Here is a 22256-nt window from a genome sequence, read left to right as displayed (position 1 = left end):
CTGGGTTCTAGCCGTGGCCGGGGTCATTGTGTTGTGTTCTTGGGAAAGACACTTTTGTTGCACAGTGCCTCTCCCACCCAGGTGTATAAATGGGTACTGGAAAACTGTTAGCCTAAAGGGCAACCTGACCAAATTTACTGGGTAGGGGGTGGGCAGGGGGAATGAGGGGAGGAAGTATAACCTGCAATGGACCCTTTATGCTACAGAAACTGCAGTTTAACGCCGGTAATTGTGGGTCACTAGGCTAGTTAAGACTTAGTAAGATCTAAAATTAAAATCCGTTTTAGACTCTACTGATACGGTATAGGTTTATCGACTGGTTTCGGCTTTAATTTACTGCCTTTTTCAGGGTAAGCTAACTGATATGTTTCATGTAATAAACATATCAGTTTGCTTACATTGAAGAAGGCAGCAACGCCGAAACGTTGATAAACCTATACCATATAAAGCGTCAAAAAAGCAGTTTAAAATTTGTATTACCTAAACAAAGACGCCACGCATTTTTTTTTTTACCACGGGTAGTAGTTATTCAACCAAATTCATAAATGTATTCCTTGTTTAGAGGATACTCTCAAATTTTTTAAGGCCGGAGTGTGCGGCCTGCTTCCTGGAATCATTACTCTTCGACACTCTATTTCAGACCGAAATATGAATCTTCATACTCTATTTTAGACCCAGGCCATTCTCAGCTACCCAGGAATTGCTCACGTTTGTGTAAAAATTTGAGAAGGGTTTTGGAATATCTGATGTTTATCAAACCGCACTTCACAATAACACAAGAGCATGTACATTAGCTTTACACATTCCAAACATAGAATATTTAAGGGAGGACTCCCCTACCCCCATTGTCCGTTCGGGCAGAATGTGCAAAAATTAAACTGTTTGTCAAAAAATGGCCGTGGCCGAGTCTCCTCTTATGATCCCATTAAATTTAGCTTTCGATTAAATTTAAAGCAAGAAAATAGTCTAACCGGTAAGGTACTAATGAATTCTTCTGGAAATGCAAATCTCGCTAGTTCCATTTTCAGTGCTGACGACACAATACCTATACCAGGTGACCACATTCAAGTTTCTGAAAGAATAGACCTTTTTCGCTTGGGCGGTTTGTTTTCCCATTACAGACCACGTGATGTTCTCTAGAGAATTTTCCTTTTATCCACGTAAAATTTATTCATTCATATACACGCAACTATTGAAAATTTGAAAGCAAGAATTCTCAAGAGTATCATCACATGGTCTGTAATGGGGCAACAAAACGCCCAAGCAAAAAAGGTCTATTTATTAAGAAGCTGAGCCAATCTCAATGTAGCATTTGCATTAGATCACAAATAGAATTCTACTTAAAGAGAATGGATTAAAAGCTAGAAGTTTTATTGATTAAAACAGGCGGCTTTAGCTTCGTTATTTGTTTAGTCGCATCCAAAGCGAATTTTCACTTGTTGTTTCTTGTTCACTTGGTAATGTATTCTCTCTCCTCCGCAGAGGCCTCTTTTGTGTTCCGTACGGGCTGGGAAATGGGGAGAGGTGAAAAGTAAGCGCGCGGAGCCTGGAGAGAATCGAAACGAAAGCGCCCGGTGAACACTGGAAGGGAAAAAAAAGTTCCCGTCGTCCCCCGCGCTCCCTCTATTTTTATTTTTTTATTTTTCGTGTTTTTCGCCTTCCTCCCGCGTGTTTTTCGCCTTCCTCCCCGTTTTTTCGCCTTCCTCCCCTGTTTTTCCCTTCCTCCCCGTTCGCCTTCCTCCCGCGTTTTTTCGCCTTCCTCCCGCGTGTTTTTCGCCTTCCCCCACTAAAGAAGCCTCTGCGGAGGAGAGAGTAATGTATTGACTAAATTCAAATGCATCCGTCCGGGAGGGAGGGGACACTCCCCCAAATTTTTGGGTGGAGGCGAATTATCCGCTTCTAAACCACTACTAAATTTCAGACAAAAAAAGTGCGAGTTTTCATTCCCTTTTAATGTCAGACTCAGAAAAGACTAAACCGTTTGAGAAGCTGTTCAAATACTGCACTCCTGATAGTACCAATTTGAAAGACTAGACTGCACAACAAATACCACATGTTAGACCAAAATCATGTTAAAAATCAATACCCTGTTTCATCTATAACTCGATTTATTTTGAGAAACTATTTAGTTTTTTTTACTCTCCCAATCTCGATCATGTTCAATATTTCCCTGACAGAACTTTGTTTTGGGTATGGAGCCTGATTAAGAATCTTAGTTAAAAACAGCTTTCCTGTTTTTACGGGACCGGTCATTGAGAACTAAAAACTGATGAGTGTTAGCAATTTCTCAGAGCATGCCTTTCTATCATTAGGTATTATTTGATCGCCCTGATAAAGTTAAAAAAGATAGCTTTCATTTACCTGTATGCCTTGCGTCCAAAAGGTTTAGCCCGCTGTTTCGTATCGTTCCTTTCGCCACAATTTGCTCAGTCTTAAAACCTCCCTCGAGCGCGAAAAAACGTTTTCTTTATAATGACGTTTGCACTTATTAAATTTGCTGGAGATCTCCCAAAACAAAACAGTCCAAGCGACACTAAAAGGTGCTAATAACTAGACAAATGGAAGAGCAAGTCCCCTTTATTTAGTTCGCAGTGTTCATACTAAATGCCTTTGTAGATGATAATACAATACGACATGACTCAGCTGTATTTGCGCAAATGATGGACATCACACAGGTGACCGTATAAATGTTTGAAGTTCGAAACAAAAGAGGTTTACTGACGCGCGCGGGGTGTTTAGCTTAATACTTATCTATCTGTCAAAGCTGTTATTCGTACGTGCTTGTAAAATTGTAGGCAGCTGGTAAAATGTGACCACAAATAGGCTTTAACAGCTCACGTTTCTTCATAATTGCGAAACAACAGCGGTTTGCTGACGCGCGCGATGCGATTGGCTTTGTTTTCTGTACGTGCTTAGAAGTCATAGACAGGCACGTAAAACGAGACTTAACAAACTTGGCTTTAAAAACTAATAATAATAATAACAACAAAACTAAAGGCAACTCTGTCGTAACCTGTGTCAAACGTGAGAAAAAATACCTGTAACCTTGGGGAAAATTCGTTTAAATTTTGCACCCGTGTGATTTGTTGAAAAATGTGGTACGTTTTGCCCTGATTGGTTACTGGTTTTGTTCTTTAATCCAAATGCGACAAGTCAGCAAAAAATGTCTGAATGGACGAAACCAAATTGTGTTAGTCAGTTAAAACCAGAAACTTAAAAGGGGTTTACTAGTACATCTTTCTGCTGCTGCGAATGATGAGTCAGTGATAATTAAACCGAAGAGTTTAGTTTTGATATTTTTTATACATACTAGTTATGCAACGCTTTCGAGTGGTATACTGTGGAATATCCCATTCTCGGTATACACACGAGCCTTAAGGCGAGTGTGTATACGAAGAAAATACAAGTGACAATTGAGATATTCCATAGTATACCACGAGAAACTGTTGAGTAACTATTTTATACCATGCCATAGAAAAAAACGCTTACTAAATTTCATCGAAAATAAGATCGCAGCGCACGATGGGAAGGTTGGGTTGAATACTGTCGAATATACAACGGCTTTCCTGTATTCTGATTGGTTGTATTCTCTATGGCATGGTATAAATTGTACTTACAGTAGATACAACTTTGCTTTCTATTATAAGAAAGATAAATACTTGGACAAGATGTATGTGCGTGTGTGGTTGGGATTTGAAGAATGATTATCTAGCGTCACCGGTGCTATGGTGAAAACTGACCCTGCATCATAGCTTGAGTATATTACACAAATGCATTTCAAATAAATTTTCTTGGCACTGTACAAGTTGTAATGACACATAAGGGAAACGATACAAGAAACCGTGCTTAGTGATGCAACATAACTTACTGAATTTTAGGTGGCAAATGAGATCGCGTTTCGTGACGTGCAAGAAGCTTCTTTATCTACTTCATAACGTCTTCCCTATAACGGACTACTTTGATTCGGTTGTTGTTTGACAATCAACTAAGAAGAAAACGTATACTTTACTTCATGTACTAAACAACTGAATAGTCTCAACTTCTAACGAGTTTGCATTTTGTGCTAATTGAGTCTTGATTGCGCATGCCTTCGCCGTGCATAGTTCTAAAGTTCTAGTAAATGTTGGAATTTCAACATCAACAAAGTGTACTTTAACGCATCATCTTTATACTATGTCATGCTTATGTCTTTAACTTCTTGAACGTCGCTGACATAAGCTTTGCGGAACAACACTTTGATAATGTCCAGGAGAAGTTGAAACACTTCTGCCACTGTTATAACTGACACGCCAATCCAGAGACCCAACTGTCCACCAATGTCGCTCATCAGATTCTCGAGCTGTAAGAGAAGAATCATAACCTTATTTACCACATTGTCTGGCAATTAAAGGGAAATATCTAAATGGAACTTGGTATTGCGAACAGCAAAAGGATACTTACTGCGTAATATTCCGAGTATGTTATTTTCTCCATGTTGAGCTCCTCAAAGTAGATTTTTAATCGTAGAAAATTTTGCCTTAAAGAAATATTAACAATAAGATAGAAATACTTAATTGAAAGGTGTACGTTGGTACATACATACTCTCTATAATGTTAAAGGCCTATTCTATTCAAAAACCAGGATTAAAAGATACTTACTCTAAATTTCAAATTACAAATAAAAAAGCTTACATAACATCGGAGACTAGAATTAACCAAATCCAGATGGTTTAGATGAGAAATGGTAACTATTGATATTTGCAATACAGAAAATACAGATAGAAAAGAATCAAAGTAACTGCCTTATTTATGCTTTTAAAGCAGAAGCACTTTTACCGGCACAAAAAAGGGGAAATGATTTCCCTCAGTTAAATAATAATAATAATAATAATAATAATAATAATAATAATAATAAAAAAAAAATAATAATAATAATAATAATCATAATAATCATAATCATTTATATAACGCCATTTCCACATGTTTAAAGGCGCTTGACAATTTTAAAAAGTAAAATATTATATAAAAAAGAGAAAAATAAATTATTTAATAATTTGAAATATATATTTTATTATTTTTTAAATATAAAAAAAATAAAAAAAAAAAAAAAAAAAATTTTTTTTATTTTTAAAATTTTTTTTAAAAAAAAAAAAAAAAAAAAAAAAAAAAAAAAAAAAAAAAAAAAATAAAAATAAAAAAAATTTTTTCCCCGCCCCACTCCCCAACACCAAAATTTATAAATTCACAAATGAAAAAATAAAATAACCAAAAATTCGCGCCAAAAATAAGGAGTAATTTGTCACCTATGATATTAATTAAATAATTTACAATTTACTTTGGATTAAAAAATAAAATATAAATATCAGAGGGTTGATTATATTTATGTTATTTTCTCAAAAACCTCACTTACTATGTAATGCTCACCTTAACGAGTCCTTGTCCTTTCCCATCTTGTCAAAGTCACCACCATCGCCTACTCTAAGCATCATTGCCTGTAGTTGTTTCTGTAAAGTACATTGATGAGAATGGAAGCCATCAAACATATACCCCCTCCCACCCCATCCCTTTTAAAAAATGAGGGGCCATCGGATGTCAGTTAGTTGCTTTTTAAAAGAGCCACGATGGCTAAGAATGAAAATGATTGAGAGAGATTGCAATCGACGTAATGTGCAATCCACGACAGACCATCATGCCAGTCAGTTTCTTAAATTGAAGTAACTAAAAGAATTTTAGAACGAAGTTCTCAGCTCTTGTAAGCTTGTAATTCTAGTGGTCCTCGGCTCTAATATAGCAGCTGCTATTGTGTTTGGGGCAAGGGGTATTATTATGTTGTTTGTTTTCTATTGTTTTCTCGAAGGGAAGCCAGCCATTCATGTGAGACCTTGCGCGGGCTGCTACATGACCCTTCTTATGATGATGCCGTTTTTTGACCCGGGGGGGGGGGGGCACTTCCTATAAATGGGCTAATGGGGATGTGCCGCTGGATGGGGTCGCATTTTCACGACTGGACTGACTATAATGGGGTCGCCATTTCAAGCATTTTTTATAGGGTGACTAGAATGGGGTCACACTTTTCCGGGATTTTGAGAGTACGAAAATCTGGCAAGTTGTGATTTATGAACGGAAATATTCGCCGAAAAAAATGTTACCGTATTTATTGCTGTTGTTCAATATTTGACAAACGGCTCCCAGAAAGTGACTAAGTTGGGGTCGTAAAAATTAAATTTACCCAAAAGTGACTAAGATGGGGTCTATAATTGGCCATAGAATATGACTATAATGGGGTAGGGGTTCTGAGAGGCCAGCGGCACATACCCAACAAAAATTTACCCAAGTACCCCCCCCCCCCCCCGGGTTTTTGACCAGGTGATTTTGGTCTTCCGCTGGTGGTTAAAATAACGGGATTCAGCTGCCACAACTACACTGCAGAAAAAACATCTTACCTCGTAATTAAGGGACCACGCTGAACTGGACACGGAAGTCCTGAAGCTATCTTGACTGTTAAAGAATTATAGTCGAAACAAAAAAAGAAAATCAATTCAATGAAGCACAAGGAAATACCAACATATATAGATAACACTCAAATGAATTCATTTGTTATTGTCTTTTTAACAAAATACATACGTGCATGGCTGGGGGCATTTTGCAGAGCAACCAAGTTCATCATTATCATATCTTTTTTGGATCTTCTGAATGCATTCCACTGATAAATATAATCAAACAAAGAGATTCCATTAGCTGTAGACCGTGATAAATACAGCAAGCTACTGGTAAGAAAGATACATCCAAGAAACATCATTATAACAGTAATGTGCAGCGGGACCAGAGAAAAGTTTTTATAGTGATGACTTTTTCAAATTAACTGAGGTGTCCAGCGCGTAGCCTGGTTTCTAAGAATATGGATCGTCGGTTCTTTATCTGTAAAAGAATAATAAAGAGCTTCCCAGATCGCTGCTGTTTAGTAACCATTTATTAAAAGAGCGAACCCATATTTCGAAAATATCAAAACAAATGGCTACAATCTACGTAAACATTTCGCAAAATTAGACCAGTTGTCAGTGAAGATATTAATAGAAGCCTCTGGAGTAATCAGAGAATCAAACCAGTCAACAAGTACGTAGTTGGTGCGAATTTCTATATGTTTAGCTAATAAAAATGTTCGAACAACAAAAAATGTCTCTGCATAAACGGAATAAACCAATCAAACAACCTAAAGTAAAAATGCACTTTAAGCTAAAGAACGTGAAAAATGAAATGTAAAGTCAAGCCTGCATCAGATCAGGACGAGATCACGACGCATTTACAAGTATCTAGCCGGCCCACTGTAAATCTTAAGAGAAAATAACATTTTGTTAGTAAAGTTGATCTTACCTTCAGCAGTCTCGGAGCAGACAGATGCAGTCCGGAATTTTCCTTCGGTGCAATTACACTGGGCTAATTGTGCACGAGCGAGACAAGAGTACATACAACCCTGGATAGAGGAAAAAAGCATATAACGTGGCCGTCATGACTCCACGCGTGATAAAAATGCGTCTTTCATTGATCTATTGACTTGTGATTCTAAAAGAATTATGAAGTGCTGACACACTGAATACATAAGAGAAATGAGAGAAATTTTCCCTCGCTGAAAAATCTGAAACAATTTTTTTATGAACCGTAGTTTAAGTCTGCATTCGAGCCTAGAGGCCCTTTAGGTCGGAGCTCATCCCGGTTTCCTTAGCATGAAACGAGTTGGAATATTTCTACTCCCCCCTGGATGGGATGCTAGTCCATCGCAGGGTTACCCCCAACAGTAAACTCGCCGGTACCCATTTTTACACCTGGGTGAGGGAGGCTCTATGAGAGTAAAGTGTCTTGCCCAAGAACACAACACAGTGACCCGACCAGGGCTCCAACCCGGACCGCTCGATCCGAAGTCCGGTGTGCTAACCATTAGGCCACCACGCCTCCCATTTTATGAACTATACGCTGCAAAAATTTTTCTGTTTTTGTTGTTGTTGTTGTTGTTTTTCTTTTGTTTTTTTACAGTGAGTAGTTAACTAACCTGCACAGAATACCTTGAGCCTCTGAATTTCTTATAAACAGATGACTGCTCTAAACCATCACTGTCGTAACAGCTTCCGTTGTTGAAAGGATCCACTCGGACGATGTTTAACTATAGAGTAAGATAGTGGCTAGTAATAATTGTAAATATAATGATATAAATAAATAAATAAATAAATAAATAAATAAATAATAAAAGTAAGAACGTTTTTAGCTAATATAACGACCACCTTGATTACATTAACTTTAAATAACATTACGCAGCACAAATTAATTAAATTAATTTAAAAGTGGTCTTTGGACAATAAACTGGGTTGATTGTGTGTTTATAATAGCAGAGCACCCCCCCCTTGCCGTGTTGATTATAACAGAACGAGGAACAGATAAGGCTTTTTTACTTGTTAAATAAAGCATTCAGTCAGTTCTCAAACGAAAGAGAATCTGTAACCAGCCAAAGTGAGAACGCTAAAGTCTAGGCTAAAGTCTGGGTAATGAACCCTCGCTCACTCGCTGATCGCCCCTCTTGCTTTAATTTCTTTTGTGCTGTGAAATGCCTGTCGTGCTTTTATGACAGTTGTAGTACAATTCTTTAGCTTACGGTCATATGGACTGATCATTATTAAGAGGGTGGGGGGGAGCTGGTGCAAATAGCAGGAGGGTCAATGATTTTTATGCAGGGAAAAAGGAGGGGCCATTTATGATTGCATATTAGAGAGGTTTAAAAGGGCGAGTGGGTAAGAGGGGGGAGGGGGGAGGGGTCAGCAAAAAAATGCTTCATAAGAGGGGAGGGCCAGGAAAATTTGAACATCGCCTGCATCCATTTGCACCAGCCCTCCACCGGTCCCTTATTTATTATTTGTAAATGAAATCTGTTGAAGTAAGGCCAACCTTTCGTAAACCAATAAAAGTGGCAAATCCTGGAGAAACGGTAAAGCCCTCATCGACGGGGAAAGGAATGCTTCTTTGAGGAGTGAGTAAAACTCGCACACCGGCCTCCTGGCTTAGAATAGGAATGTACTCGTTCTGATTCACAAATAAATCCAGTGTCAGACCTGACGGGAAAACAAATGCAACATAACTAAGGGAAAATGCCCAGCTAGTTGAGACTCCAGATTTTCCCCCGAGGCGGGGGAGGAGAGATTATGTATTTTGAGTCAGTTAGGCTTTAAGTTTACCAAGAATATATCCTTGTTGACTTGTTTAAATGACTGAGGACACACTTATAGACTGAGAAAAAAACACTCTTATCAGCCCTGAAAACGAAACGATATCAAATAAAAAAATGTTGCGGGTTCAAAATAATGTCGAGTACTAATTATTGTATTACTTTTTTTGAAAATTTATTATTTTCTTACCATATTTCGGCCCAGGCTTTGTGCTGGTCAAAACAGGACTCTTTTTGAAATTATCTGTTGCTCCAGAATTAAATGTGTAGCAGTTTCCATATCTCCAGTTCCACGTGGTTTTCCAGTACTTCAGAAAATCACTGACGACACAGAAAATACAGGCACGCAATGCGTCAAAATTGGACTTTTTCCGTTATTATTTTGCTCTGCCTGTTTTGCAACGCTGTTCTCGTTGAAGTACCTGATCTTTTTTAGATTCTTTATAATTTACACTTGTAGTAGAACGCTTTTCAAGTGACTATTGTAAAAGCAAAACGTAAGTTATCACTCTGGCCAATCACAAAGGACACAGACAATTCAGTAAACCAATGAAACTCGAAGCAACACGCGAAGCTGGCTCGAATTCGAAGCGCTTAAAAACGTGTCACTATAGTTTTGGTTTTATTTCTGATTGGTTGAGGGGATGACACGAGATTTTTAAAGCAATCAAAAAGTGTAAAAATGTAAAGCCAAAGTAAAAGTGAGTTACTTTCTACACTCAAGTGAACTGAACCACTCAACAAAAAAAAAAAATTAAAACAAATTGCACTTTATTTCACTGTCAAAGTATTTAATGAATATGATTTTAACTATTCTGGAACTTGATTTTTGTCCAACTAAAATAAATATTACTCGATTTTCTGATGGATTCCGCCTTAATTCCCATAGTGATTGCTGCAGAATTTTTTTAAAAAAGTTGTTATCATTTTGTGAGACATAGTAAAACAACAACTTCAACCGTAAACAACCCATTAGTTGGATCGCTTGCTAAAAACAGCGCAAAAGTAAAAATAAAAATATTGCACAAACAAGACAAAAAAACTCGAACTCAGAGAAATTTCCTAACCCCACTCCGCCAAAGGAAAGGTCCATCCCTAACTTAGCAATCGAGAAACTAAATGGCCACGTCATACTTACCCATCTTTACAAGAAAAATCATTCCAGCTGCACCGAAACACCATTTCATGAAAGTCATGCCCTCCTTTCTGCAATTCCTTTTCGTTTTGTTTCGCTAACAGGCTTAAAATCAGATCTTGGGCGTATGCCTGCTCATCGATCGTAACGTTTTTCAAACTCGCTGACTCCTCCGCATTCGACGAATCGGGGTTTAGGGCATCAATCATGGCTTCTTTTCGTTTATCCGGTGGACCAAATGAAGTTGGAGCAGTGCTGGTCTCTAAAGAATTCGACGACCGATCTACGCTCCGGCCTCCTGACCCTCCCCCCCCCCCCCCCCCCCCCCCCTCTCCCCCCCCTCCCCCCCCCCCCCCCCCCCCCCCCCCCTTCTGCCCCCGGCTTTCCTTGGCCTGCCCTTCTCCCCCTCCTCCGTCTGGCCCCGGCTTTCCTTGGCCTCCCCCTCCCCCTCCCCCCCCCCCCCCCCCCCCCCTCCTTCGCCTTCTTCTGGTTTTGGTCGCTCCATAAAACTGTCAAATGTGCTCATGATGGCGTTAGCATCAGGAAATTTACTGATGAAGGATTGTTTAATCATGTTAAGGTTACAGATCGTTACCGCAGGAAATTGCAACGTCTGTAAAAGAAAAGCGTTAATATTTATAACACCTGTCAGTCACAATCATCACCATCATCATCATCATCATCATCATCATTATCAGGTCCTTTTCCCCAAAGTGACAATTGTCAATCAGTTTAGTTTATTTTGTTTGAATGACAAAATAGGTAAATACTACGCTGTAGTCAAAATACTTTCCCGACGTTTCGGCAATTGCCTCCCACTCCTTTCCCTAATTGCTCCTTTATTCAACAGGTAGGGGGAGAGGGGTTGTTGGGTCTCTGCAACAACCATATAGGTAAAACGAGGCAATATAAAAGGGGAAGAAGGGTAATATATTAACAATATTTGCTGTATTTTAGGAAAGTACATGTTAAAAATATCAATTTCGTAGTGAATTTCAAAGTGCAATCAGAGAAGTAATAAACAAACTCTTCCCAGAATACTTAAATAAGGCACAAGCGAACGATGACAGCTGCAAAAGTTTTACCTTCTTGACGTGAGTCGTCTTTGAAAATCAGTGCTTCCGATTTACCGGCACTTAAGCCTATGTAAAACGTACTGGGTAGCAAAAGTGAACAACTACAGGGCCGCAGCCAGACTTTTGGCATAGACGAGGTACGATCTATGATCGCCAAGGGCGCGAGCTGGTAAGGGGGTCTGGGGGCGTGGTCCCAGAAATTTTTTAAATCTAAAAGCTCTAAAATGCTATTTTAAGCATATTTCTTAAGATATTTCTTCAGAAAAATTAATCTCGTTGAACTGGGGATTAATTTCCCAACTAAACGTGTCTTTGTTTTTAATTTTGGGCTAAAATATAAACAAGGCAAGTGCCTGGTCTTGTCTCTTGCTAGCTACGGCCCTGACTAGATTAGTTTAAACCATCAGCAGTATATAAGTTAGTGACGTCAGTGGAACTCACCCGCACGTACGTGATGTCAATGTCTGACTTTGTTGGTTTGCTCAGGAACGTTTCGAACAGAAGTATTCCCTGGTATATCACCATCCCTAGACAAGCCAGCGTTACCAGTATCCAAAACAGGCGCCAAAATACTGACTTGGCTGTGGATATTTTAAGGGCGCCATGCGTGCTGGTTTCTCCTGCGAACTCGTGAAGCAAAGCTCTTAAAGATGGCTTGGTTTTAGTCATTTTGAGTTCAGTCTGGCTTGAGGTAATTTTGATATCAATTTTCCAGGTGCCGACTAAGATGATCTTGATTTCAACTAAGTGCTGAAGAAAAGAAATTCTTTGTCAACTTAAGCCCTGGCCAAAAGGAAACGCAAGTGGACGCAAGTAGTCGCAAGTTGAACTTGTGTAATGACTTGCGTTGGGTGGACAAAGTGTCTCGCAAGTTGAATCGCAAGTGCATGCAAGTTGTAAAAAAAGCCAAACGGTGAAAAACGTGCGTTGACTTGCGTACAAATTTGATCTCGACCAAAGTGAGCGCAAGTCAACGCAAGTGCACGCAAGTCCTGGCCAAACGGCAGGACTTTTAAAATCACCTGCTGGCATAAAAGGACTTCCGCCTGTTTTGCAGGGTGAGGTATCAAACGTGTTTTGAACGAGACAATCACTGGAATCATACATTTCAAGTATTGCAATTGTGATTTTCCAGTGCTGAAATTTAGCCAGTATATTTTTATGATCAATCTATTGGGCATGTGCAAGTTGAATTGCGGCTTAAAACATGACATCATCCACAATTTAATTAAGTCCACTGCATTTTATTCATGGATCTATGACGTCATCGACGCTCATTTATTCCCCCGCAATTTAATGATATTTTCCCCCCCCCCCCCCAAAAAAAAAGCGAAGTAACCGGTACCTACTATACTACTAACGTAACAAGCGTCAAGCACGGGGACGTGACGCGTGTGACAAGTCGCAATCGAGCGTGTGACAAGTCGCAATCGAGCGATTTTCATTTGACTTTGAAAATTTTTTTAACTTCTTAGTTGAACAGCGTCTGGTTCAACAGAAAAGTTCGTTTGCATGTTTTCGTTTCTCTCGTTTATCTCCCCACGTCCTGGAAAAAGACTGTATTGTTCGATAGAGCATCGTAAAGCCAAAACCATTTCGGATTATTATCGACACTCAATAGGCTATTACCGAGTTACCCTTTGCACACGGTTCGTCAGGTTTTAAAAATACTACCGAAAATCTTTACATAAAAACTAAAATTCTTGCGATAAGCTATTAAAAAGGTGCTTTCCACGAATGCCCGTGCCTTAAGTGCGTCGAAACCATTCAAATTAAAATGAGTTTGATCTACATGAAAATGGACCTGTAGGTGAAACTCATTTTCATATGAATAGTTTCGCATGTAGTCTCGTTTTGAAACAGAGGCAAAGGGTAATTCGGAAATGGCCTATTAAAAAAATCCCTTAATTAAATACAAGTATATTTAACGTTACGTTAAGAGTAATCCATATATTTGATTTAATTTTGTTCTCTTCGTGCTTACAAAAGAACTTACGTATTCCTATTCAAATTATCCTACACCGTCAGTTTCTTTTTCCAGCTGGCTGAAAGTAATCGTCCCGAGAATTATTTCAAGTGAAAATCGTAATCAAACTGCGGCTTTTTTCAAGCACTGATAAGGAGACGATAAAAATACAGCAATAAATGTAAAACATATTTTGGATTCAAATTGCAGCAGAAGCCAAATTACTAAAAATTGCAAATAAACCAAAGTGCTAATTAGACTCTTGGTAAAATCCACATAAAAGGACATTTGAAATCTTGTACGATCGATGGTCTCCGTCCTCCCTACGTGCGCTTAAATTTATTTTTTGGTCTTTCTGGGTGTATTCTCTTCGCGTTTTACTGGATCAGTTGGATTTAAGATACCGGTAAAATTAAGAAATCATATGGAAATGTCAAAAACCCTTCACTGCTAAGCAGTAAGACTTTGCCTTTTGTCAACAACGTCCAGCGCATTCCGAGTTCCCAAAAGATTATTCTAAGCTAAAATCAATTTGAAAATGGTCATAAGTAATGTTATTAAAATCTGTTGAACGAACTTGATAAATTTTATCCTCAAGAAAAATTTGAAATGGCAAACGCGTTATTTTCTCTGTTTTATCGATTTTTCGATTCTCGAGACACACACCGAGGAATCGAAAGAATCAGATTTGTTTCTAACTTTTCAAACCAAGAAACATTTACTTATAGGCTATCTCTTAACAAACCGAATGTAATTTTCAGAGTAGGTCCTGACCAGATCGAAGGGGTATCGAATGGTCTTTGCGAGCATGCGAGCACTGCTTTTTTCGTTGCGTGCACGAGCATGGACAAAAGTCAGCCTTGCAAGCAAGGCTAATAAATGAAAATCGAGCGTGCGAACACTTGAAAAAATATGCAAGCAGGAGCAAACGACCTTCCACTAAAACTTTGCGATCATTCCGATCAGAAGCGTAATTTTGCGAGCACTGAAAAATTTTAAGGGACCAATCATGACCCATGACAGAAAGCAAAAGTCCCTCAGTAGTAATACGTTCGTTTACCTGTCTGTCTGGCGACGAGGAAAAGGTACAGCCCACTGTTCTGTTTTTTCCCAAGTTTGTTCATAAAGACTGCATTGCCATTGATGATACTCATTGCCTATGCGCGGAAAATTGAACTGACGTTTTTCAGAAATGGGGCTTAAGTTTTTCTTATACGATTCAACACGAAACAGGTGTGAATGCTAAACTCGAATTAAGCGCAAATCTTGTTAGTTTCTTTTGAATTCATGAGAGGTTAACTTCTGGTCTTGCCGCTAAGTAAAAATATGACAAGCTGAAACAGTTGCCTTTGTATAGATAATCCTCGACACTAAATTACCTGTGTTTAAAAGTCCGAAAAAAGAGTGGTTTTAATGACTTAGTGTGATAAAAGAAAAGATGGGTTTTAAACATAATGTGATTATGGATTATTAGGGATTTTTAGAGAAGGGATATGGATTATGAGGAACATGGAAGTCACTAAATTTAGCAAATTTTGGATTACTTGTGTTGCATTTAAAATTGCAGTATATTAGCGGTCATTATTTATCTCTTGGGATATTTTTTTTACAAGTTTGCAAGTTCTTTGCTACTTAGACATCTAAGGACATGATTAGCAATAAATTACAAACCACAGTTTTGAAATGCAAATTTTAAAGGGTGCTTAAAATTTTAAAATATATATTTATATGTTTCCATCACAGTGTTTATATTTGAATAACACTTATCGATGTTTGTTATTCAATTCACAGTTCGAAACAGTGTAGCTCACAGTTTGTATCCATGTAGCCTGAGTTAATAAAAAGAAGCTGCTTTTTCTGCCATATAAATTTACACTGTACCATGCATAGAAAGACCCTTTGTATAAAACTTAGTTATAGATATGACATAGCTTAAAAATATTAGAACCAGCACATTCTGTCTTTGTAGTTTCTGATAGTGCGGCTATTCATTGATGGCGGACGCAAGTTTCTCTTAAGCCTGGCTCTCATGATCAAATGATCGCCCCAATCGTTTCTATCGCATCGATCGTTTGCTAACACTGAGACGATCGTAGGCGATCGGAGCGATTGGAAGCGATCAAAGGGTTCTCATATGATCGTCCCGATCGCCTGGTACGAGCAAAGACCTACGAAAAACAAACATTTTATAAGCCCTAGATCCAACAGAATAGCAGCCTTCAATGAAAGAGCAAAACTCGTGGCCTCCTATCTTCTCAGTTATTGCAGTTTTACGGCGAAGAAGGGAAAGAGAAGCTAAAAGTATAGAACACGGGCTTTGATCGCCTCAATCGCCGCAGACGTTAGCGATCGTCTGTGTAATGTTCTCATATTATCAGAATCGCCCCGATCGCAAGAAACCTTTTTGAAGTCACAGAGGCCATGGAAACGATCGGGCCGATTATATGGGAACCAGCCTTAAAGAGATATATTACACATTACGGCTGCGAATCATGAGAAGTCAATGATAATTTAACCAAAGAGTTTATTTTTGATAATTTTTTATACAATGTAGCTCACAATAGATAAAACTTTGCTTTTTTGGGACGATAAATAATGAGATGTATGTGCGTGTGTGATTGGAGGGATGATTATATATCTGTCAGTTTATCTAGCGTCACCGGTGCCATGGTATATACTGTGCCTGCAGTATATTACATAATTACATAAATACCTCTAACTGAAATAAATTTTCTTGACATTGTTTGTTTTAACAAATTAAAGCGGTTTTCACTTTAGTGTCGAATACCATTTGCGTTTGCTTTGGTTTTGCATTGCTACGCTTTAGTGATTGGTTTAAAAATCTCGCGCCACTTTCGCAGCCAATCAGAACTAAAACCAAAACCAATCGCGTCTCGCTCGCGCAAGTTTCCCCGCGCTTTCCAATTCGTGCCGGCGAGATGTACTTGCTTCGAGTTTTGAATGGTTCACTGGATTGTCTGTGTTCTTTGTGATTGGCCTGAGTAATTACTCTGCTTTTGGTTTTACGACACTCAATTGAAAACTGCTCTATCCGTTTCCAAGACAACTTAACGCTGCTCTGTACGAGTTATCCCACATGGGTAAACGATACTCGTCACAGGTGGCAAATGATATTTCGTTTCGTGACGTGCAAGAAGCTACTTTGTCTTCTTCATAACGTCCTTACTCTAAAGAACTACAAGGATTTTGTTGTTGTTTGACAATCAAGTGAGAAGAAAACTAATGCGTTACTTGACAACTGAATTGTCTTAAACATCTACCGAGATTGCATTTTCTTTTAATTGAGCCTTGATTGTGCATGCCTAAGTCGCCGTGCATAGTGCTAAGGAGTCTAGTGAAGATCGGAATTTCGACATCAACAAAGTGTACTTTAATGCATGATGTTTATATTATGTCATCCTTATGTCTTTTACATCTTTGACTTCGGTGCGACAAGCTTTGCGGCACAGCACTTTGAAAATATCCAAGAGAAGTTTTACAACTTCTGCAACTGTTATAACTGAGACGCCAATCCAAAGACCCAGCTGCCCGCCAATGTCGCTCATCAGATTTTCAACCTGAAAGAAAGGGAAAGATCATAAGCTTGCCTTCTGCAATACCTGGTAATTTTTAAAGGGAATAGCCAAAAGGAACTTTGAACTAGAAAGTCGTGTTTATTTGCAAGAATTGCCTCGAGGTTTGGGAGAAGGGGCGCTCCCATATGAAAAGGAGGGGAAGGTCTGTCGTCTCGTATAGGGGATTAAGGACGTTCGCGCTAATTCATTATGCGCATCCTTACTGCGCACGTAATTCATGTCGCAACGTCATGCCACGCCATACATGGCGCGCGCGCTGAGAAAACTTTCAAAGCACATATAGCATGGGTAGCCGTTCCGCTCACTTCGCTTGGAGTTTGCTCTCTTAAATGGTCGGTGACCCTTACTTTTTTCTTAACGGATTACTTTTTTGAAATAATATCTACGTTTTGCGAGAAAATGAAAAAAATCTATTGAGTGGAAGTTTGTTTTTATTGTCCCAATGACGTTTGAATTTCGCTTTTTGAGCTTTTCGTTTTGCCGTACGACAGTTTTTAATGCCTTTTTCCAGGGTTACGTCTTACAAAAAGGATACCAACACTAGGAAAAAAAATAAGAAAAGAGCAATGGCACACCAAAGGGTCACCAAATTGCGAGCTGAATTATAGTATGGCCAAGCTACGATAATTCGTCTTTACAAAACCAAAACGTTCAAATGGCATTTCTGAACAAACATACATCGAATGCTCTCAGGAAATATCACTGACAATGTTTGAGAATATTTAAATTTATGAGAGTTGGTCGCACCAGTTTCGAAAACGTCAAGATTTTTTAGTACATCCCGGCTCGAAAAAAGTCACCAGATACAAAGCCAAAATATTGTGTGAACTCGCTTGACATTTTTAAACAAAGATCTATTATTCTGTGAAGAACTCATTGTGGTCCTATTGTGATATTACGTGGAAATTCTATATGAGAATTCAAGACTGCTGGGAATCTAGTTTTTTTTTTAAATACTTCCCCGCTGACGGGTATCTATAACACAGCAAAAGGATACTTACTTGGTAATATTCCGAGTATGTAATTTTCTCCATGTTGAGCTCCTCAAAATATATTTTTATTCGTAGAAAATTTTGCCTTAAAGAAATATTAACAAATAAGAAATAGTGAAAAATAGTTTACTTTCAGAGAAATATACTAAAATAAAAGGGGTACGTTGGTGCCTTATGTCTATTCAAAAACAAGGATTAGAAAAGACTTATTGTAAATTTTAAATTACAAAAAAGGCTTACACAACACTGAAGACTAGAATTGCCCACGTCTAAATGGTGCAGCGAGAAATGGTAACTATTGATATTCTCATCAAAATCCTCACAATAAAGAAAGTACATTTAAAAAAGTATCATAGTCTGAATTACCTTGTTTATGCCTTTTTGTTAAGTAACAGAATCGAAGCACTCTTACACAGAGAGGGTCGATGATACTAATGACGCTTTCTCAAAAACCTCGCTTACTATGTAATGCTCACCTTAACGAGTCCTTGTCCTTTCCCATCTTGTCAAAGTTACCACCATCGCCTACTCTAAGCATCATTGCCTGTAATTGTTTCTGTAAAGTACAGTCATGAGAATGTAATTAACCATGAATCATACAGGTACCTAAAACAATATAAGATCGGCAATAAAGGAAGTTTCCCGCTTCCCCTCCCCCCCCCCCCCCTTCTCGATTTGCATTGGACAATAACAACAATACCAACAACTTTAAGAAATATACCTTATTCGATGGTTCAACATTTAATACGATCGGATATTTTGCGAGTTGCGTAGTATTTTATTATTCCACTAATTTTTCCACTTTGTTTGGGCCAGTACTCCGTAAGTTTATCCGCCCGTATTTTTGCCCTGTTCTACTGTGTAATAACGTGACATATTTTGCGCGTTCTTTTGCCCTAATATGGTAAAATGGCGCAATAGTGGAATAATAAATTAAATTATCACATTGTAGGACCGATGGTTTAGAACGAAAAAAATTGAGAGAGATTGCATTCGACCAGAAGCCATAATTGGGGACGATGACCGTAACTGAGTGCCATTTTTGTAATGGGGTTGTCCCCATGGCATGGAACAACTTTGCTGTTTTTATGGCTCCTGATTCCATGTAATGTACATGTATAAGTAATTTTCTCAATTTGCAGTAGAAAAGAATGTAGGGTGTTTTTACGATGATCCGTTATATGACCAGCTATTTTGCACTATAGGAAAAACGATCTTACCTCGTAACTTTGGGACCACGCTGAACTGGACGCGGAAGTCCTGAAGCTCATTTGACTGTTAAAGAACCATAGTCGAGATGAAAAGATCATTAATTCAATAAACTGAGCAGTTATAAAGATTACACTCATATGAATTCATTATTGTAAACAAAATACATACGAGCAGGGCTGGGGACATTTTGCAGAGCACCCAAGTTCATCATTATCATATTTTTTTTGGATCTTCTGCATGCACGTGACTGGAAAATAAAATCAAAAAAGAGATTGCATTAGCTGTACACCTGACATTATACAACAAGCTACAGGCAAAAAAACTTATCTGTTTCGTAAGAATATACATCCATCGAGTGCGAACGAAACAGAAACAATTTTCGATGCCCCCACTCCCTCCCCCCCCCCCTTTCTTCCACACTGTTTGTAAGAAGATTGATCGTCCGTCCCGTTTCTCTGTCAATCAATGTCAAATCAGGCTACCCAGATCGCTGCCTTTTAGTAGCCATATTAAAAAAAGTGAACCCTTATATCGAAAATATCGAAAAAAATGCTTGAAAACTACATAAACGCAAATTAGACAAGATGTCAGCAAAGCCCGTGGAGTTATCAGGCTATAGAGAACCAGTCGGATACAACAACGTGCTTGTAAAGTTCGAACAACAAAAAATGTATCTTCATAACAAAATAAAAGAATAAGACAACGTGAAGAAAAAAGGCCTGTTAGGCTGAAGCACGTGAAAAATGAAATGTAAACTCAAGATTTATCAAATCAGGGCGAGATCACGATGTATTCGAATGGCATTTTGTTAGTAAAGTTGGTCTTACCTTCATTGGTCTCGGAGCAGACTGATGAAGTCCGGAATTTTCCTTCGGTGCAATTACACTCCTCTAATTGTGCGCGAGCGAGACACGAGTACATACAACCCTGGATAGACGAAAAACATGAATCCGCGAGTAATGAAAATGATCGCCGTCTTTAGTGATCTACAAATTATTTAATTTCCTAACTGAGGACTGAATATATGAGAGGAATTGTCCCTTGCTGAAAATGTGGAATGAACTTTTTGTTAAAATTTAACTGTACGTTGCTAAATTTTTCAAAGAATCCAGATGTAAACATAAGCCCCTGTTTTGAAGTTCTTCCTCCCGTGTAATTTCTAATATGATTTTTTTTTTTACTTTTCCAATTCAAAATAGACAAAGAACAAACTGAAAGGAAAATTGTAGAGAGTAGTTAACTAACCTGCACAGAATACCTTGAGCCTTTGATATGTTTATAAACGGAGGTCTGTTCTAAACCATCACTCTCGTAACAGCTTCCGTTGTGGAACGGATCCACTCGGACGATGTTCAACTGTGGAGTAAGATAGTGATAACAAAGTGTTACCTAGTAAACAGGGCACGATAGCAGTCTTTTCGTAAAAAATAAGACGCTTGTTTGACTATGTGTTTTTACTATCAGAGCTCGGTTATATAGAAGGCGCCAAAAGACGGAATCCTGCAGTTTTCTTTGAAAATAACTAGAGCACTCAAGGAGTGAAAAAAGACACTCCTTGTTTTTCAGTACACTCTTTTTTTGTGTGACTTAAAAGGCTTATAAGGCTTTTTTATTTGTAAAATAAAGCAATCAGTCAGTTCTCACAAGAAAGAAAATCTATATCCAATCAAAGGACGGTCAAGGCTAGGCTGAAGTCTAAGTAATGTATTTTGCTAAACCCGTGGATCATTTATCTTGCTTAAAATTTCTTTGGCTCAGGGTCTAACGGACTGATCATTTTTCAGAGGGTAGAGAGGTACAAAAAGGGGAGGGTCAATCATTTTTATGCAGAGAAAAAGAAGGGGCATATAAATTTATGCACACTTGTCATGTCTGCTTCATAAAAGGTGAGGGCCAGGTGACTCTGAAAATAGCCTCCCTCCATTTGCGCCAGCCCTCCATCGGTCCCCTATTTATTTACTTCTAAACATAGCTGTATATAAAATCCGCTTTTTATAGTAAGGCCTGTCCAACCTTCCGTACACCAATGTAAGTTGCAAATCCTGGAGAAATGGTAAAGCCCTCGTCAACGGGGAAAGGAATGCTTCTTTGAGGAGTGAGTAAAACTCGCACACCGGCCTCCTGGCTGAGACTAGGAATGTACTCGTTCTGATTCACAAATAAATCCAGTGTCAGACCTGACGGGAAATCAAATGTCACATAATTACAGGAAAATACCCAGCTTGTTGACACCCCAGATTTCCGCTCGAGGGGAGGGGATGGGGCATGGGGGGGGGGGGGGCTTCGGGCATTTGTACTAGATTATGTATTTTGAGTCAGTGCAACTAGTACACCAATTTCCCCGGGGATATATCTCTGTTGACTTGTTGAATTGACTGGGCAAACACTTATAGACTGAGAACAAAAACATTCTTATCAGACCTGGAAAAAAAAACGATGTCGAACGAAAAAAATATAATGCGAGATTAAAACAATGCCGAGTATGAAATAATGTGTTAAGTTTGTTGAAATTTTAATAGCGGAGCTCCATGGGTAAAAAAATTTGGTAAACCCATGAAGCCGAAAAAATTTGGTTATCAATTGAGCGTACGCGCGCCCGCCCGCACCTACAGACTCTCGGGGAGGGGGAGGGGAGTCAGAAGGCAACCCAAGCGGGGGGGGGGAGAATGCTATCTTATCATACCCCAACGAATGCTATGGACAATTGACAGCTGTCAAATAATTATATTAATAATAATAATAATAATAATTTATTACTTATTACTTGTGAATATGAAGATGCTCGCTGCGCATCTGTCTAACTTAATAAATGCAATAACATATAATACAATGTGCGATAATCGGGGCCCACACGTGGGACTGCACGGTCCTCCGGCTGGGTGCGTCTCTCACTCGGTGTCAGTATTGACGGCCGTCCACACTTGTGGCTTTGGCCTCCTGTCTGTCTCCGAGCTATATAATACAATGTTGGTGAAAGCTAACTAATATAAAACTATGAATAATGATAATAATAAAAATACAAACATTAACAAGATCATGCGGTCAAAACAAGGTATCCGCTGACAAGTATCACATGACCATATCGAACTCAT

General features: G+C 38.7%; 2 protein-coding genes across 13 annotated transcripts in view; both read right to left on the bottom strand.

Moving 5' to 3' along the window:
• Positions 1–3914: 3914 nt before the first annotated feature.
• On the bottom strand, positions 3915–12106 carry LOC144663012 (epithelial sodium channel subunit gamma-like). Its single transcript, XM_078523945.1, has 12 exons — positions 11840–12106; positions 10759–10935; positions 10326–10582; positions 9378–9508; positions 8911–9074; positions 8024–8134; positions 7351–7450; positions 6604–6682; positions 6423–6477; positions 5404–5483; positions 4441–4516; positions 3915–4339 (listed from the first exon to the last, which is right to left on the bottom strand). Exons 1-12 carry the CDS (start codon positions 12065–12067, stop codon positions 4172–4174), a joined length of 1626 nt encoding a protein of 541 aa, XP_078380071.1. The 5' UTR covers positions 12068–12106; the 3' UTR covers positions 3915–4171.
• Positions 12107–15871: 3765 nt separating this feature from the next.
• Positions 15872–22256, bottom strand: part of LOC144662716 (epithelial sodium channel subunit alpha-like) — a 49329-nt gene continuing 42944 nt past the window's right edge. For all 12 annotated transcript variants that reach the window (XM_078523620.1, XM_078523629.1, XM_078523671.1 and 9 more), the window contains 8 exons: positions 21178–21341; positions 20410–20520; positions 19992–20091; positions 19333–19411; positions 19173–19227; positions 18429–18508; positions 17962–18037; positions 15872–16942 (listed from right to left, as the gene is read on the bottom strand). In XM_078523620.1, coding sequence (XP_078379746.1) covers positions 16775–16942; positions 17962–18037; positions 18429–18508; positions 19173–19227; positions 19333–19411; positions 19992–20091; positions 20410–20520; positions 21178–21341 — 833 coding nt within the window. In that variant the 3' untranslated portion in view covers positions 15872–16774. The remainder of the gene's footprint in view (positions 16943–17961; positions 18038–18428; positions 18509–19172; positions 19228–19332; positions 19412–19991; positions 20092–20409; positions 20521–21177; positions 21342–22256) is intronic.

This window comes from Oculina patagonica, chromosome 1, assembly GCF_052425735.1.
Source record: "Oculina patagonica isolate OP01 chromosome 1, crgOcupat, whole genome shotgun sequence".
Classification (NCBI taxonomy): domain Eukaryota; kingdom Metazoa; phylum Cnidaria; class Anthozoa; order Scleractinia; family Oculinidae; genus Oculina; species Oculina patagonica.
The sequence above is the reverse complement of the archived record's forward strand: the minus strand, read 5'-3'. Positions and strand labels throughout refer to the sequence as shown.

Bases quoted from the DNA above. Each gene is read 5' to 3' on its own strand.
- LOC144663012 (XM_078523945.1), bottom strand. From the start codon at position 12,067: ATGACTAAAACCAAGCCATCTTTAAGAGCTTTGCTTCACGAGTTCGCA. The intron at 9,509-10,325 runs GTAAGTATGACG...CTGTGTCGTCAG, and splicing joins GATTTTTCTTGTAAAGATGG to TGATTTTCTGAAGTACTGGA. The intron at 6,683-7,350 runs GTAAGATCAACT...TATATTTATCAG, and splicing joins CTGCTCCGAGACTGCTGAAG to TGGAATGCATTCAGAAGATC.